Consider the following 14,307-nt stretch of genomic DNA (forward strand, 5'->3'; position numbering starts at 1 on the left):
ACACGTTTAGCTCGACTAACCAAAACTTTGGCCACATTTCCACTTAACAAATCAATCTGGGACATTTAAAATTAAAGTTTACACACAAATAAGACAACAAAAGATAAGACTCATTTTAAATGATGGGCTACTTTAATCGGTCATGCAGTAATTCTCCATCTACCTATTTACATCTTTAGATTAGTTAAGAACCACACATTTAATTAGCATTAAATGTATTGATAATGTCTTGAAAGAAACAGTAGTATGACATAGAGGAAAGTCATAAAACCATACCAGTTTGGGCTTCTGTAAGGAGCCAGAAGTGCCTTGAACATAAAAAAAAAAAACATCTGTAGGCATACAATGAATAAATTGCAAACCTACAGACTACAGCATCGTATAAATGGGAGTGCCACATACACTGTATGGCTACCTAGGGTTGCGAAGGTAAGTGTGCTTGTTAACCAAAACATAATTCCATATAATGACAGTCCAACACGTGAGAAAGAAAAACAAACATGCCACTAATGCATGAACAGAAGATGATACCAAAATGAGATACAACTATAAGGACCAGATTCACATTCACATGTTAGCAAATGCAGAGGTTGTTTTTGATACACACACACACTACAATGTAAATGACATTGGTCCAAAAATGTTTTGTTAATAACAAACATGTATTATTGGTGTCACAATGAAAGGGAATATAATAAACCATTACAATGACCACAAATACCCCTAAGCAATTAATATTTACTGCTGCATTAGTATGATCAGTAACAGAAAACAGGCTTCCTTTCCTATATGATAAGGCTACACTGTGTTACCCACCTATGTATACAGCATCACAGTACAAGGTAAACAATGCATTTAAATATACCCAACACTGCAATGACATTAACAAAAGTGCCAAAATAAATATGAAGGTACACATATAGTAGGTAATGAACAGCCATTTAAACACTGACAGCAACAAAACAATTTTAAATAAATAAAAAATCCAAAATGTATAGTTTGATGACCTTCAATGTTGTCCTTGACGAGTAGGACAGGGGATCTCCCAGAAGATGAGGTACTACAAAGGTGTACACGGTAGGTAGAGGCCCAGTCTTGTTCATTACAAAGCCATATTGTCCCCAGCCAGCAACTTCAATGGACTGTGTTTGCTGTCTGGCTTAACAGCTGCAGGCACCACAAGTTGCCCGACATGTGATTTACCGGCACTCATAGTCCTCTTGACCCATAGTACCGTGACCCAGAGTGGCACTGTGGATAAATGCGTATCTGTTTAAGCATGGATGACACGTCCAGCACCTCTACACAGCCAGGCAAGAGGAGCAGGACTTGACATGACCTAGCAAAGGAAGCGACCTCTAGAGGTGACACCTGAACATTACGCCACACCAAGATCACAATTTCTGATGACATGTTGGTTGCTAATAGCACTTTATGGTCTAAGATCATGAGACATTCATAAAAACACAGAGGGGTGGGGTGGGGTGGGGGGTACCCCTTGTCAGCATGGGGACTTCATTGCTCTTCATCAGATGTGAGTGTTCCACTGTGCAGCTGGTGAGTTCAGGAGGAGGGGAGAGCTATAGACTCCCCCACTTCTCTGCAGGCGGGAACTGGTCTACCTCTCCCGCCTCTGTGTGGGGCTGATCTCCCAAGGTAAATGTCAGTTTGTAGCGCATCCTTACTTTCTCCTAAAGAAGAGGGAATTACATAGGAATTACCCATTTTATGCTTATATTTTACAACACAAACTTTGACTCTGACTGATGTCATCTACTGCACGATTCAGGATGAATTAGAGATCAGTAATTCTTTACTTGTCTAATTGTAAAGGTCTGGTGATCACAATATTATTTTTTTTTAAAATGACATCATCTACACTCCAAGTAGAAAGTAACATAAAGGATACATTAGCTTTCCAGAACCATTGATCCATCCAGGGCGGTCCATTGCCACTCTTACCTTGAGCGGGTTGGCCAGCAGCATGACTTGTGTGATGGCTCCAGGCGGGAGGATTGGGTTGAAGGGAGGCAGCTCAGTCCCCGAGGGTGGCTGGAGTTTGACCTTCATTGACTAACAGAGCAGTAAGGACAGACCAAACACAAAACACTGATAAGCTTATATCTCAAAAAAGCGCAAGGCATTAGCCTGAATTACAATCCATTACGGAGTACCGGTACATATCCACACAGATGAAGTGGAAAGACCAGGCATATAAAAGAGAGAGGACTATCCTGAAGGAGAGGGGGGGCCTCTGTACCTTGGGCACAGCAGCCTGCAGGACCACACAGCTGACTGGCAGCGGTGCGGTGTTCAGCATGGACACCACGATGACCAGCACGTCTGGCCGGCCTGGGGGGCACTCGCTGGCAAAGTGCAGGAGAACACGCACGCCGTCCTTATCATAGGCCGTCACTGGGCATGCTTTGCCTGTTAAAGGGTGGACAAACATACACTCAGTCTCCAAAGAGGTCTTAATGGAGTGTAAAAAAAGAAATCTCTTCTGAATTGGATGACACACCGTCTCAATTAATCTCTAAATGTGGGTATACAGTGTAGTTATGACAAAGTAAATAGTCACTATGAGTTTACTATGTCTGTCAAGGTTCAACATAATTAAAGTCAGAATGACACACTGGGCGGTTACCATTTCCTTATTATTCAGATTATAGCTTGCTAGCAGTAATCCATAGATATGGCAGTGATTATCATTCCAACAGCCCATTAACCCTAGCCTGGCGGGGCCATCCTATATCATTGAGATGTATAGTCTGGCATCGAACCATTCACCTCGCTTAATCCAAGGGGCGGGCAGAGAATTGTCTTTCAAACTGCCTAGGCATGCAATAGGCCAGTGCTACGACCATATCCATTATCCGGGTCGGCTAAACGGCAAATACATCCTTCTTCGAAAAGTAATGACTTAAGTGCATTGTGTTGCTCAACTTTCAAAGAAAAGCACAAGTCCAACTCCTCCAAAGTTGACCTTAACGCCGATTCAAACAACCGCTCTTCGTTCGCCATAGCCACCTTCCTTGTTGTTCACAGTCGCTTGGGACTGTCGTTATCCTGTTAAGCCCGCCTTTAAGACTCTCTAACAAAATAGAGCTGTGATTGGAGAACATCCACGGTGCTAAGCCAATAGAAATCCCTATGGTTCGATACTAGACGTACAGGCTGAGCAAATTAATTTGCCGCCGCTAGGGTGCGTCTAGATTTCTAGGCTACATTAACCCACATTTCCAATGTTCTGACACGGTAGCATCACTAGATTCTTTCTCTCCTCTTAATGAGGAAGATGTTTCTATACTGCTTTAGCGAAGATGTCTGACAACATGCCCTCCGGATCCCATTCCATCCACTTTTCTGCAATCCATCACCACACACCCACTATTTTGCTGGTAGGGCAGGGATGAGACATATTCAAATATTTACGCTCAAAATCTATCTTTTCTGGCGGCATTTTCCAGGATCTCCCACCCCATCTCTATCTATAAACACAAATATAAACTAGACAGCCTCCCCTCTGCTGTGCTGGTGCTCTCAACCACTTCAAAGCGCCACCCTGTCCCCATGACTCACTGGGCTTGATGGAGTCCAGAGGGACAAAGACGTTAGTCAGGGAGATTTCCGCGCCCCTGGCAGGGCTCTCCTGGCTCATGGGGAGGATGGGTGACAGAGGCCGGAAATGGGAGCTTCCTGGAGCCGTGCCCGCCGCCTGGCTCTGAACAAAGGAGGCAGCGCCAGGAGCAGGCACGCAGCCAAGGGCAGGACCGGGCATGGGAGCGGAGAAGAGGGTGACCAACGGCGCCGCCGCGGCAGCCTCTCCCATCCCAAACTGGGCACCCGAGCTGGCCAGCCCAGACAAACTGTGCGTAGAAACAGACGTAGAGAGACATCAAACCTATGAACATTCCACAGACTCATCAACTCACATCAAAATAAAAACACACAGACTGGGAAGTAACTTGATAAGCCTTGCAGCCATTTTAACGAAAAGAGCCGGACATGCACCTGCTTGGACTTCCCAGGTCAAGCATGGCCAGGTCCTGCAGGCCTTGGTTGAGCGAGACGGACACTGACTGAGCCGCGCTGGGGAAAGGAAAAGGAGCCGCCGCTGAGACTTCTGAGAAAGGAAGCGCAGGACCTTTTGTTGAGGTAGAATCTGAAGACTGAAGAGGGAGCATTGGGTCTGAGGGAGGTGAACTTCCCAGGAGGTCCATCAGTGATGAGGGATTCTGTATGCATTTGGAAAAGGCACACAAACAACTGAACATGTCAAATCATTTTTCAAAATATTCTGCGCAAGAGATTCAATCATTCATTCATTCAATTCAATTCAACATGTATTTTCATTCTCAGGAGTACCACTGGGCCCTTATTTTCAACATAGCCGAGACACGACAGGTAAACGCAAAATACAGAGCCAAGCATGGCGTACTATTATACAGGCAACTAATAATCAATAGATCAAATAAATTAATAAAATAGTTCTACATCTAAAAGCAAGTCAAATAATAAATGTAAACAGACTCAGTTTGAGACGGGGAGCTTAATGATTAGAGATTTGAAGGAATGGTTTCAAATGTGTTACCAAAACAAAATAATATGAGCAAGCAGATTGGTCTGATTTGGTGTGTTACACTAATAACACTTTCTGAAGTGTACATAGAGATCATGCATTTTCAGAACCTCTAGGATGATACCATTCATTTATCAACGTATATATCTGTACCTGTGGATTTGTCCATTGATTGTTCAAGTCATCGTCCTTTGGGTTTTCTTCAGTTTGAATGTTGAGACTGCTGACTGGATCGCTAAGGCCTGGAACGGACACATTATAATTTAGAGTTGAATTAAAAAGGTCTTTCAAGACCTGGCTTAAATATGTATTTTCAATGACTGGTAGGACTGTTCTCCTGATAGATTGGATCCTGACTGTGGGAGGTTATAGAACATTTCTTTTCCTTCAGTCTGAGTCTGCAAAGTATCTTTGAATGATTACATTAGTAGCCATCAAGATGTCAAGAGAGGTTTAACAATGTTTTCAATGGAATCCTTAGAATCAATTACCCCAACATGGACTAAAGCTGTAAGAGACCGGCAAAACAGCTGATGAATGGATCAATGACAGTTGTTGTGTCGGATGTTTCCTGGGCACACATCATTTTTTGACTTAATAGAATCTTGCATAATAAATGGAGGTAATCAGAGCCAGACAGAGCCCAATAATTGAATGAACAATTAATTTGACAATTAATTAATTTAACCATGTCACTTTGAGCAGAAGCAGTGATGTTTTGGAGTGGCCATGTGTACCTAAGGAGAGGAGTTCTTCATCCAATAAGGAGAGAGAGGTGGAAGGCTGAATAGCTGGATGGCTTAGGCTGTGCCCTCCACCACCAGAGCTGTACTGCTGTCCAGAAGGCTGGCTGAACAATGGAGGAAGAGCGCACGGGGCAGAGGAGGAGGGCATGAGCAGGTCTGGAGGGAGGCCTTCAAAGGAGCCGGGCGGAGGAGCAGGCGTCTGCTCCAGAGCAGTCGGGCTCTGGACATCCAGGCCCGCCAGATCAATCAGAATCTCAGAGCTGCTGCCATCAGTTGTCCCTGTCCAAAATGAGAGCACAGCATTTCATACAACGGATGACAAATGATTCTAAGTAGCATAATGGGGTTCTTCTCCATCAAGGAAATGGAGAAAAGGCCGGAGGTGACCGTTCTGGTTCTGTAGTCATGCACAGGATTATCCATTTTCTTTCCACTCCACAGTCTGAACTTACGCTCTGACATCGATGATCCAGGGGTATCGCCATTAATGGTCTGCCCTTCCACAATCTCTTTATAAGAGTTGATGACACGTGAGAGATCATCACTAGCCTGCAAGATTTCCCCTGTTGTGGAGAGACCATGGGAATAAAGTGAGGTCTTAGAAAAGAAACTAAGAATGAACCAGCTTACTGCACTACTGTGCCAAAGACTAACACTAATTCTAAACGGTCTCAAAAGGTACGCATGCAGCCCAGTGTTAAAAATGGAACCACCTTGCATTAATTCTTGGCTTCTTACTGTACCTAAACTGTTGTCGTTGTCTTCTGTTTCTGTGGCCAATTTAAAAACTTCACGCCTGAGTTTATCACACTCATCATGCAGCTCCTATAATAAATGAAAACAAAATTATTTTCAAATATACATATACCGGTATATTTCATAAGTACATTATGAACACAATCACATCAGTTGTTACTTCATAATGGGCCAGACTACTCAGGGCATTTTTTTCCAGGAGCACTTGTGCGCCCAAGTTAAAAAATTTAGGAGCACAGACAAAAATTTGGGCGCTCAGTCACTTCTGTACTTAACTTACACATAATCTAACATTACACTGCAGCTAACAGTTAAACATGCCAGTGCACCAATTGCAAAGATTAAGAATGACTGACAACATTTAGGCTACAGGAAACAGGATTTTAAAGATCAGTGTCTACTTTATTTTCAGTCTGTTCTATTTTCCTACATTTTGTTAATGTAAAATAATATAATACATTGCCATATTGGCATTTAGCCTGTATATCAAGTATCCTGCCAAATGTAGGCTAATTTATTTATTTGTGAATCCATCTGTAGCTAATCCAAATATGCCCATGGTGTCCTATCTGACTGCATACTGCCTAATACTACTACTAAAACAGTCCATTTTCCACAAAACCCAACATAGGCCATCAAGGATATATATTTTATCCTTTTTTTAATATCTGCATTGATGGGGGCAGTAGGCAAACGTTAGGCCTACTTTCGTTTTGCACTTCAGCTTGTATTCGGTGTAAACAAACAAGCATGCGTGGAAGCCAGGAGTTGTCAGCAGCGTTCTACCTTTGAATAAAATGGGAGTATTACGGGAGGCTACTTTTGTTCCTGTTCGCTACAGCTATATTTTGCATATTGCAGCCAATCCGTCAACTGGGCTAAAAGGCATGTTAGGTTACCTTTCCTTCTCTCACTGCATTCTCAGAATCTCATCCTGTTCCTCCTATATCCGATGAATTGATTGGATAGAAGAACTAATTTCTTCAATCTTTGCATCTTGGCTGGCTAGTCTAACTTTCCGCTTTTTCTCTTGGCTCTTGGATTTGATAGAAGCGACTACTAGCTGCAGTCACAACGTGAAACTGCTAACGTTGATGGGAGGTGTAGTTTTATGCTGCATTCGCGGCGTGATTCTATGGTTTGCACATGTTTTCGATGTTGCGGTGTATTTTGTAGACAAACATTGACATGGTTAGAAGTCATTCGCACCAGTGCGCCTAAATATTTTTTTGCACTCGCACGCCATCATTTTTACTCGCGAGTGAAATGGGCGCACTGTAGAGCCCGGCTACTTTGCAGCATTGGAACAAAAAACAGTTACATCCATGCTCCAAAGAGGCTATTTGCTTCAAACCCCAAACGACTTCTCTCTCAGTATTCAGTTGATCACTTAAAATATGGTGTGAAGGAGTTGTGCTGCTCATACAAGCCACTTGCCTTGATGAGCTCCTTGTCTGCCTGAGACGACTCGTCTTGATTGAAATGACTAAGCATCTCATTCAAAAGCTTCACACTGTTATTAACTTCCGCCAGCGTATTGATGCGTTTAGAGGCTCTTTGCATTCGGACTTCGTCCTGAAGACAGAGAAAGACAAACAGGCAAATAAGCTGATGTGCTGAATACAGGTGCACTACAGCAGGGGTTCTCAAACTTTTGTGGGCCGGGGACCCCTCATGGAGTGGAAAATTCTCCAAGGACCCCTCATAATCGCAACACATAAAACTTAAGTTAATCATGTAGCTGTATAGCCTTTTTTTCTGTTAGATGCTTATGTTATATGTATTCTAAAAACATAGAGTGCTAATACCACAATAGTCATGTTAGCAAACTTTGACAGTATGTAGGATTTTTTTAAAGGATTGTTGTTTCTTTGTCAAATGTAGGCCTATTGTGTAGAACACATAGTGTTTGCTTCACATAACTTTCATTTTGTTGGCGGTTAATTAATAGTAAAGTGTTTTGACGTATTGATGTAACGTATCAGCAGATCAATTGGGCAAATACTAATACTGTAGCATTTTTCGCCATATAAGACAATTTCATATTTTGTAGCAAACTTTGTCATGGACCCCCTAACAATGTGCTGCGGACCCCACTTTGAGAACCAATGCACTACAGCATGTCTGCAAACGGTATCACTACACTTCAAATCCTAAACTAAGGATGCTTATATAACATTCATAATATCCTGTAGAGAGGGTTAATTAATCATTTATGACAAAAAAGAGAACAACTGGTGGATGGTAGATAGCTGTATTCACCTCCTTGACCATGTTCTTGATGAGCCGGTTGGCCTCTTGTAAGTCTTCTGGCTTCTTACTCTTCAGAAGCTCTGCTAGTCGCTAAACAATCAGGGAGCAGATGGTTTACTCTTGGCATGCAACCACAATGCAAAGCTATTAGCCCAACCTCATATGCTCCTACTCCCACAGAATACAACCTTCCATCTAAAGCTTGTTATTGGAACACCTAGGGATACATCTATATGGTGTGTTATTGGGCCACCTAGGGATATATCTATTTGGTGTCATTTTGCATGTATGTGAATGTTAAAGCAGAGCCTGACCTTACTCTTCTCCTCATTTTCAAATACTGGATTCTTCTGCCTCACTGGAGGTGAGGGGATCAATGTTTTGTCCACAGGAACATCAGGGTCTACTGTAACAATACCTGGAAAAATACACAATTTCAGCACCATTTCTTATTTCACAGGGAAAAAAACTGTTCAATCTGCAATTTTAGAAAAAGCTAAATAGGAAGGGGGGCATGCACATACCTTGCCGCTTAAGCATTTGGTAGGCCTCACTTATCTTTGCTTCATCTGGTAGAGCAACAGACCAACTGTATAGCATTTCAATAACTTTTATCTTCACCTGTTCTGATACTCTGTCCCCTAAATACTACAAAATGAAAACATTGAGACGATTAATGAAACACTATATTGCTTACTATCATTCACAACACATTACATATTAAAAATACTTCAAAATATGCCTACCTTTGGTGAAACCACTTTGATTAGTTCATTTAAAAACCTAAATTTGCCAACTTCATTATGAAACCTTTTCCCACAATTCTTCATGCAAGCTTCTAAAACCTGAAAAACATTAACACAAAAACATATTTATTCTCACAGCTCAAACCTCCTGTATCTAAAGCAGAATTCTGAAAAAGTAAAAATGCATTGCTTTCTGCCAGTACTTACAGTCAATGCTTGTATTGCCTCCCATTCCTGAGGAGATTGTATTTTGTGCGCTAATAACCTCACAGAGATCTGTGGCCTTCAAGGGGAAAATACGTTTTTTTTTTTTATGAGTCTCAAGGTCAGCCTAAAGGGCTAAGGATACTTTATCTGAATGTTAGAGTAGCCTGTGTCAGAAAGACATGAGTATTGCATATAACATTCCAGGACATGAGCATTGCATTGCATTGCACCCCATTCAACTGAACTAAATAACATAGCAGCAATGGGTTGAATCTTTAAATCTATATTTTAAACTGCCAATAATCAGATTATAACCAATAATCAAAGCACGCCATAAAGTTGGCAACGCTGTGAGACCTATCTTGTTTGGTGTGGTTTTGATCGTTTTACGAGTTTACACAAACCATTACGTTATATGATAGGTGCATACAAGAAAATAAAACTATTTACCCTTCGAGTTCTTTGTTTATTTGATCACAGAATCCCATAATATACTCCCAGTCTTCTTGTCTGTTGGAGGGGTTGGTGGCCTTGTCTGAGGTATAAAAATAGATTAACAATAAACTATTTAAGGTTAAATTGGACACAAGACATCATGCAGAAACTTTGAGTGGTCGATAGTGTGTGATGTTTAGAGTTATAGGCTGGCTGACTGATTTGTTAACTTACCCCATAACTGACACTAACTGTTGTGTTACCTGGGTAATTGCTTTGAACTGCTGCAACATTTTGTTTGCTGTCTACTGACATAAGTGTAATGTTAACTAGCCAGCTAACGTTACTTATTTAAGTTAAAAACCACTGTTTACCAAAGTACAGTCAAACAAGTAGTTTGAAAACCAACTATCTCTGGAACATAACTAGGCTACCTAACGATACCTCCCACCATTGCAGCATTTACTACAACGTTCATGTGAAAGCGAGCATGTTCTGGACCCCGTTAAACCTTGTCACTTAAGGCAAGACTATTGAGAGGACAGATACCAGCGACACATGCTACTTCCACTAGAATTATACACAGTTCTTTACGTAAGACAAATACACAATCATGACAAAATAATTGCTTGCTAGCTTACTTAGCCATGATTCTAGAGACTCTCCTTCCGGATCCGCCATATTTACTGTGAAGTCACGACGTGAATGCTGCGCACGTGACTAGACGCTTGTCAAACAGTCTGGCTCTTCTTTTAGTATGACTAGGCCAAAGCCGCCTTAAAATCTTTGACTAGGCTACACATCTGAAAGTTGAAAGCGCATTGGCGTCTAAAATATGGTTATTTTAGTTTTTTCCATTTTTTTTATGAAATAGGAGGTGAGCAGAGACAAGGTATGAAAATGTTTTTACTTGAAAGTTAAACGTACATATTGTTTGTCATACAAAAATACCCTGAAACCAACATCCCTGAATTAGCTGTCCTACTGTAACTGCAAGCCAACAAAACGTTTTCTTGAATCTCCAAAGTAAGCCTCATCCTTTGATTCCACTGACCATGGCTCTAGGCAATCAATCATATTTTTTTGATTATCAGCTGAATCTTTAAGTGAGCACATGTCTATATAAACTGAACAGAACGAATCAAACAACATCATTTAGTAGTAACATGGCTAAACATAATTGAGTGAAAAAGCAAACATACATTTGTCTGCACTTTCACAACAAAGGCAGGCCACTGCCAACAAAATGGAATGTTAAAAACAACATATTTAGGGAAAACATAAGGAAACATTCTCTGAATTATGTTAAGGAAATATGTCATTAAGTAAAAGAATGAATAAAGCAAATGTCAATGAGCCTAAATGAGAAAAGGCATTTGTTGTACAGGCAGTGGGTATCTGGTATTCTCATTTACTGAAAAATAAAATGTTCTCCAGTGTCATGGTCATAGAAACATCTTACGGAATGTCCAATTTTGGGGAACAGTGGCCACTGGATGTTCAGCATTTCACAAGACAACAACAAACCTTTCCCCATACCAAAAGCACCTACTTCTATTTGGTCTCAAGTGGTCTCATCACGTTTTAACATAAAACACACCATGCAATTCCTCACCCCCATCTCAAACAGGAAGTCTCTTAATGCTCTGCACAGCACCCTCAACTGGATTAAGTGGCCTCTGACCCTAGCGTTCCCCAGCGCCGGTGACCGTGGCGGCTAGTTGGCCACCTCGCTGTAGTAGTACTGCTGGGCCGTGTCGCTGAGTTTCCAGCCGCCAGCGCGGAACTCCAGCACCTCCAGCAGCAGCAGGCGGGCCATGGAGCTCAGACGCTCCTGGAGCAGGAAGCCGTCGCGCAGCGCGTAGAACAGCTCGTCCATGCGGCCGGCCTCTGCGCGCTCCAGCTGCTCTCCGATGCGGTGCAGCTGCATCGCCAGACAGTCCACCTGTGCGTGTGAGTACGTGAATGTGCAAATGAGGAAGAACATGAGAAGACACATGAGAAGACACACTGCTGTAACTATGAAATACTTGCTGGCATCCAGGACTCTTGGTAAATGATTCAAAACTGTACACAGCCAGTTCTGTAAATTATGCAGCAAATTTCTGAACTCAAGTCCAAACCAGCTCACCTCTTCCTCATTGGTAAGGGCATCTGGCTGCACCAGTCTGAACAAACAGTCATATACAGGCTGAACCAGGGCTGCCATGGGTTGGTTGTTAACCTGCAGAATAAATGGTTTCAGCTTGCTGACACAAATTGTCATATTAAATCTAAATGACACCTGTTGCTGACATTCTCCTGTAGAATAGCTTCTAAATCAATGAGGTGAAAGCCAATGATTTAATGTGCAGCTACATGTTCAGTCTTTCAGTCATTAAATAAGTTAACCATGGACATCTGCCAATGTTTACAAATGTAACTTGTACTTAAGCATGATATTCTACTCCACAAATATTTAATACTATTAACACTCAGACTAACTGCACACTCCTCCATATGAAATAGCTCTAATTAGAGACTATCTAAACACATTTTAAAACATGACGTTTCAGGAGTACTGCGAGTACCTTGAGGTAGTCAAAGATGGTACAGATGAAGTTAACGAGGCAGACCCACTGCGACACAGAGCGCTTCCGGGTCTCCTTCCTCACTGTGAATTCCTGCTGCAGGCGGGTGAGCAGGTTCCGTCTAAACACAGTGCTATTGGCATCCTTGGCTTCTTCCTTTATGTAGAACATAAAATTACAAATGTTAAACTTCTGCAACCAAGGGCACTCTCCCTACACTGACACTGGTGAAACTAATACGAATAGAAATCTGAAAAGAGCAGGAGAAATAGACCACTCTTCTTGTTCATGGTGCTGACAGAAAACAACCTCAAAACAGTTTACACTTTTTGTTCTGTAACGGGAGTAGAAAGATTTTAGAAGACTGTAGAAGACTTTATACACTGCCTGGCCAAAGGAAACTGCACACTTTTTATTTGGACCACCTTTAGCCAAGGCATTGTTTACAACCTTAGGCAACATCTCATTTATATTCATCCAGATTTGCATTATTTTTTTTGCTGAGATTTTGTATTAACGGCAGGAAAGTCAAACCACTGCATACAAACTTCTCCAGCACATTTCAAAGACTTTAAATGGGTTTTAGGTCAGGACTCAGTGGTGATGAATGTGTGTGATTCCGTATTTTCACTCAACCACAAAATTGATGGGATTACCTGGTCATCATAAGTCATCTGACTTCTTTTGATAAACACAATGTTGCCACGCCTAGACATGACCAACTGAGAGGAGCCCAGACAACAGGACTGCCTCCAGGCTAGTGGCCACTGCAGGATTTCTGTGATGATCCCAACGATATGCTCATCACTCTGGAATAGGGTAACTTTACAATAATCAGACCACACGACCCTTTCCCAGTCCAATCCACGGTTTATCAAGCCTTATTTCCACTTAGGCATTCGGATTGTTTGGTTGGATAGGCCAGATGAGTGTTTTTCTCTTGTACGGTCAGTGGGACATTACCTGACCTGCCAGATGAATTCAAGCGGAACGAAATTCATCTGGCGAGAGTCAGGTTAGTGGGACATGGCATTGTAACGTTAGATGGGTTTGAATAAATAAGATAAACTATCGATTTCTCACCTGGATCAGAGCGTAACATATGCGGCCAGCTTCTTTGCAGAAAGAACTGTCTTTCAATGACAGGTCAACTATTGCAGTTGCCACTTTCTCAAGATCGACTGCGCGAGGATCTGTGAATAATGTACTTCCGTAGTTAAAATGTAATCTTTTGTTTGATTACGTAGGACACAAGTGAACAAACGTATAGGTAAAATCCTTTGTCTGGTTTAATGGGAAATTCATTTTCAGATGCAACTTAACTTTAGTTACCTTTCAGTGCTGCTTTTAGGAGGTTCTGCGCCCCTGCATCCAAGGTCTGAAGTTTATATTCGACACAAACCGAATCCATGCTGCTGCAAACTTCTGGGTGGGTGAACGCATGTGATAAGACTATAATTAAACAAGTGAAATTAGATTATTAGAAATCGTTCAAGACGATATTCTCAGTTAACGTTAGATAACGTTGGTCGAAGTAAAATCAACCAGCTATCATCATGTGACAGCTAACGTAAGTTAGCTAGGTAGCTATCTCTTACTTCTGTTGGCTACCGTAAATTAGTAGGCAGCGTTTGGGAAACCCGTGCGTTTTACTAAAAAATAGGCTAGTCTAAATAGCGATCACTTTCGACCTAGCTGTGCTGTAAATTAATATATTTTGTGGTGACGGTCCACACAAACGCACAGGCGAAAGCCACGAGGAAAACACTCCCACCGTATTTGAATTGTTTGCTTGCCCCGGACGTTTTTCCAGATGCTCGACGTAGTCACAGCACAGGCGTTGGTTAAACACCAATAGAAATGTCACCAATTTTCAGTGTCCTGGCAATAAGCATGAGTACTGTATATTATGATATTGATCTCGCTAGCACTTTATTACGCGCGCCAATTCAAATGGATTATGTGTCGTTTCCCATTTATTATTGTTGGTTTAGTTATATGTATGTATACCT

General features: G+C 41.8%; 2 protein-coding genes across 7 annotated transcripts; both read right to left on the bottom strand.

Annotated features, from left to right (window-relative positions):
* Positions 1 to 110: 110 nt before the first annotated feature.
* gga3a (golgi associated, gamma adaptin ear containing, ARF binding protein 3a) lies at positions 111 to 10,431 on the bottom strand. 2 transcript variants are annotated; one of them, XM_048247374.1, is made up of 17 exons: positions 10,367 to 10,431; positions 9,741 to 9,825; positions 9,291 to 9,366; positions 9,084 to 9,182; positions 8,862 to 8,985; positions 8,652 to 8,755; positions 8,347 to 8,427; positions 7,522 to 7,659; positions 6,072 to 6,153; positions 5,781 to 5,891; positions 5,320 to 5,607; positions 4,736 to 4,824; positions 4,015 to 4,238; positions 3,583 to 3,869; positions 2,261 to 2,430; positions 1,963 to 2,073; positions 111 to 1,691 (listed from the first exon to the last, which is right to left on the bottom strand). In XM_048247374.1, exons 1-17 carry the CDS (start codon positions 10,404 to 10,406, stop codon positions 1,581 to 1,583), a joined length of 2,220 nt encoding a protein of 739 aa, XP_048103331.1. In that variant the 5' UTR covers positions 10,407 to 10,431; the 3' UTR covers positions 111 to 1,580. The 2 variants fall into 2 exon arrangements, with proteins under 2 accessions (XP_048103331.1, XP_048103332.1); XM_048247375.1 differs by lacking the exon at positions 10,367 to 10,431 and adding an exon at positions 9,960 to 10,336.
* Positions 10,432 to 10,613: 182 nt separating this feature from the next.
* Positions 10,614 to 14,283, bottom strand: mif4gda (MIF4G domain containing a). 5 transcript variants are annotated; one of them, XM_048248324.1, is made up of 6 exons: positions 14,070 to 14,283; positions 13,628 to 13,720; positions 13,379 to 13,488; positions 12,296 to 12,451; positions 11,857 to 11,949; positions 10,614 to 11,670 (listed from the first exon to the last, which is right to left on the bottom strand). In XM_048248324.1, the coding sequence occupies exons 2-6, from the start codon at positions 13,704 to 13,706 to the stop codon at positions 11,443 to 11,445; spliced, it is 666 nt and encodes a 221-aa protein (XP_048104281.1). In that variant the 5' UTR covers positions 13,707 to 13,720; positions 14,070 to 14,283; the 3' UTR covers positions 10,614 to 11,442. The 5 variants fall into 5 exon arrangements, with proteins under 5 accessions (XP_048104281.1, XP_048104280.1, XP_048104279.1 ...); XM_048248323.1 differs by having other exon boundaries at positions 13,628 to 13,747; positions 14,040 to 14,283; XM_048248322.1 differs by having other exon boundaries at positions 13,894 to 14,283.
* Between the last annotated feature and the right edge of the window lie 24 nt (positions 14,284 to 14,307).

This window comes from Alosa alosa, chromosome 7, assembly GCF_017589495.1.
Source record: "Alosa alosa isolate M-15738 ecotype Scorff River chromosome 7, AALO_Geno_1.1, whole genome shotgun sequence".
NCBI lineage: Eukaryota > Metazoa > Chordata > Actinopteri > Clupeiformes > Clupeidae > Alosa > Alosa alosa.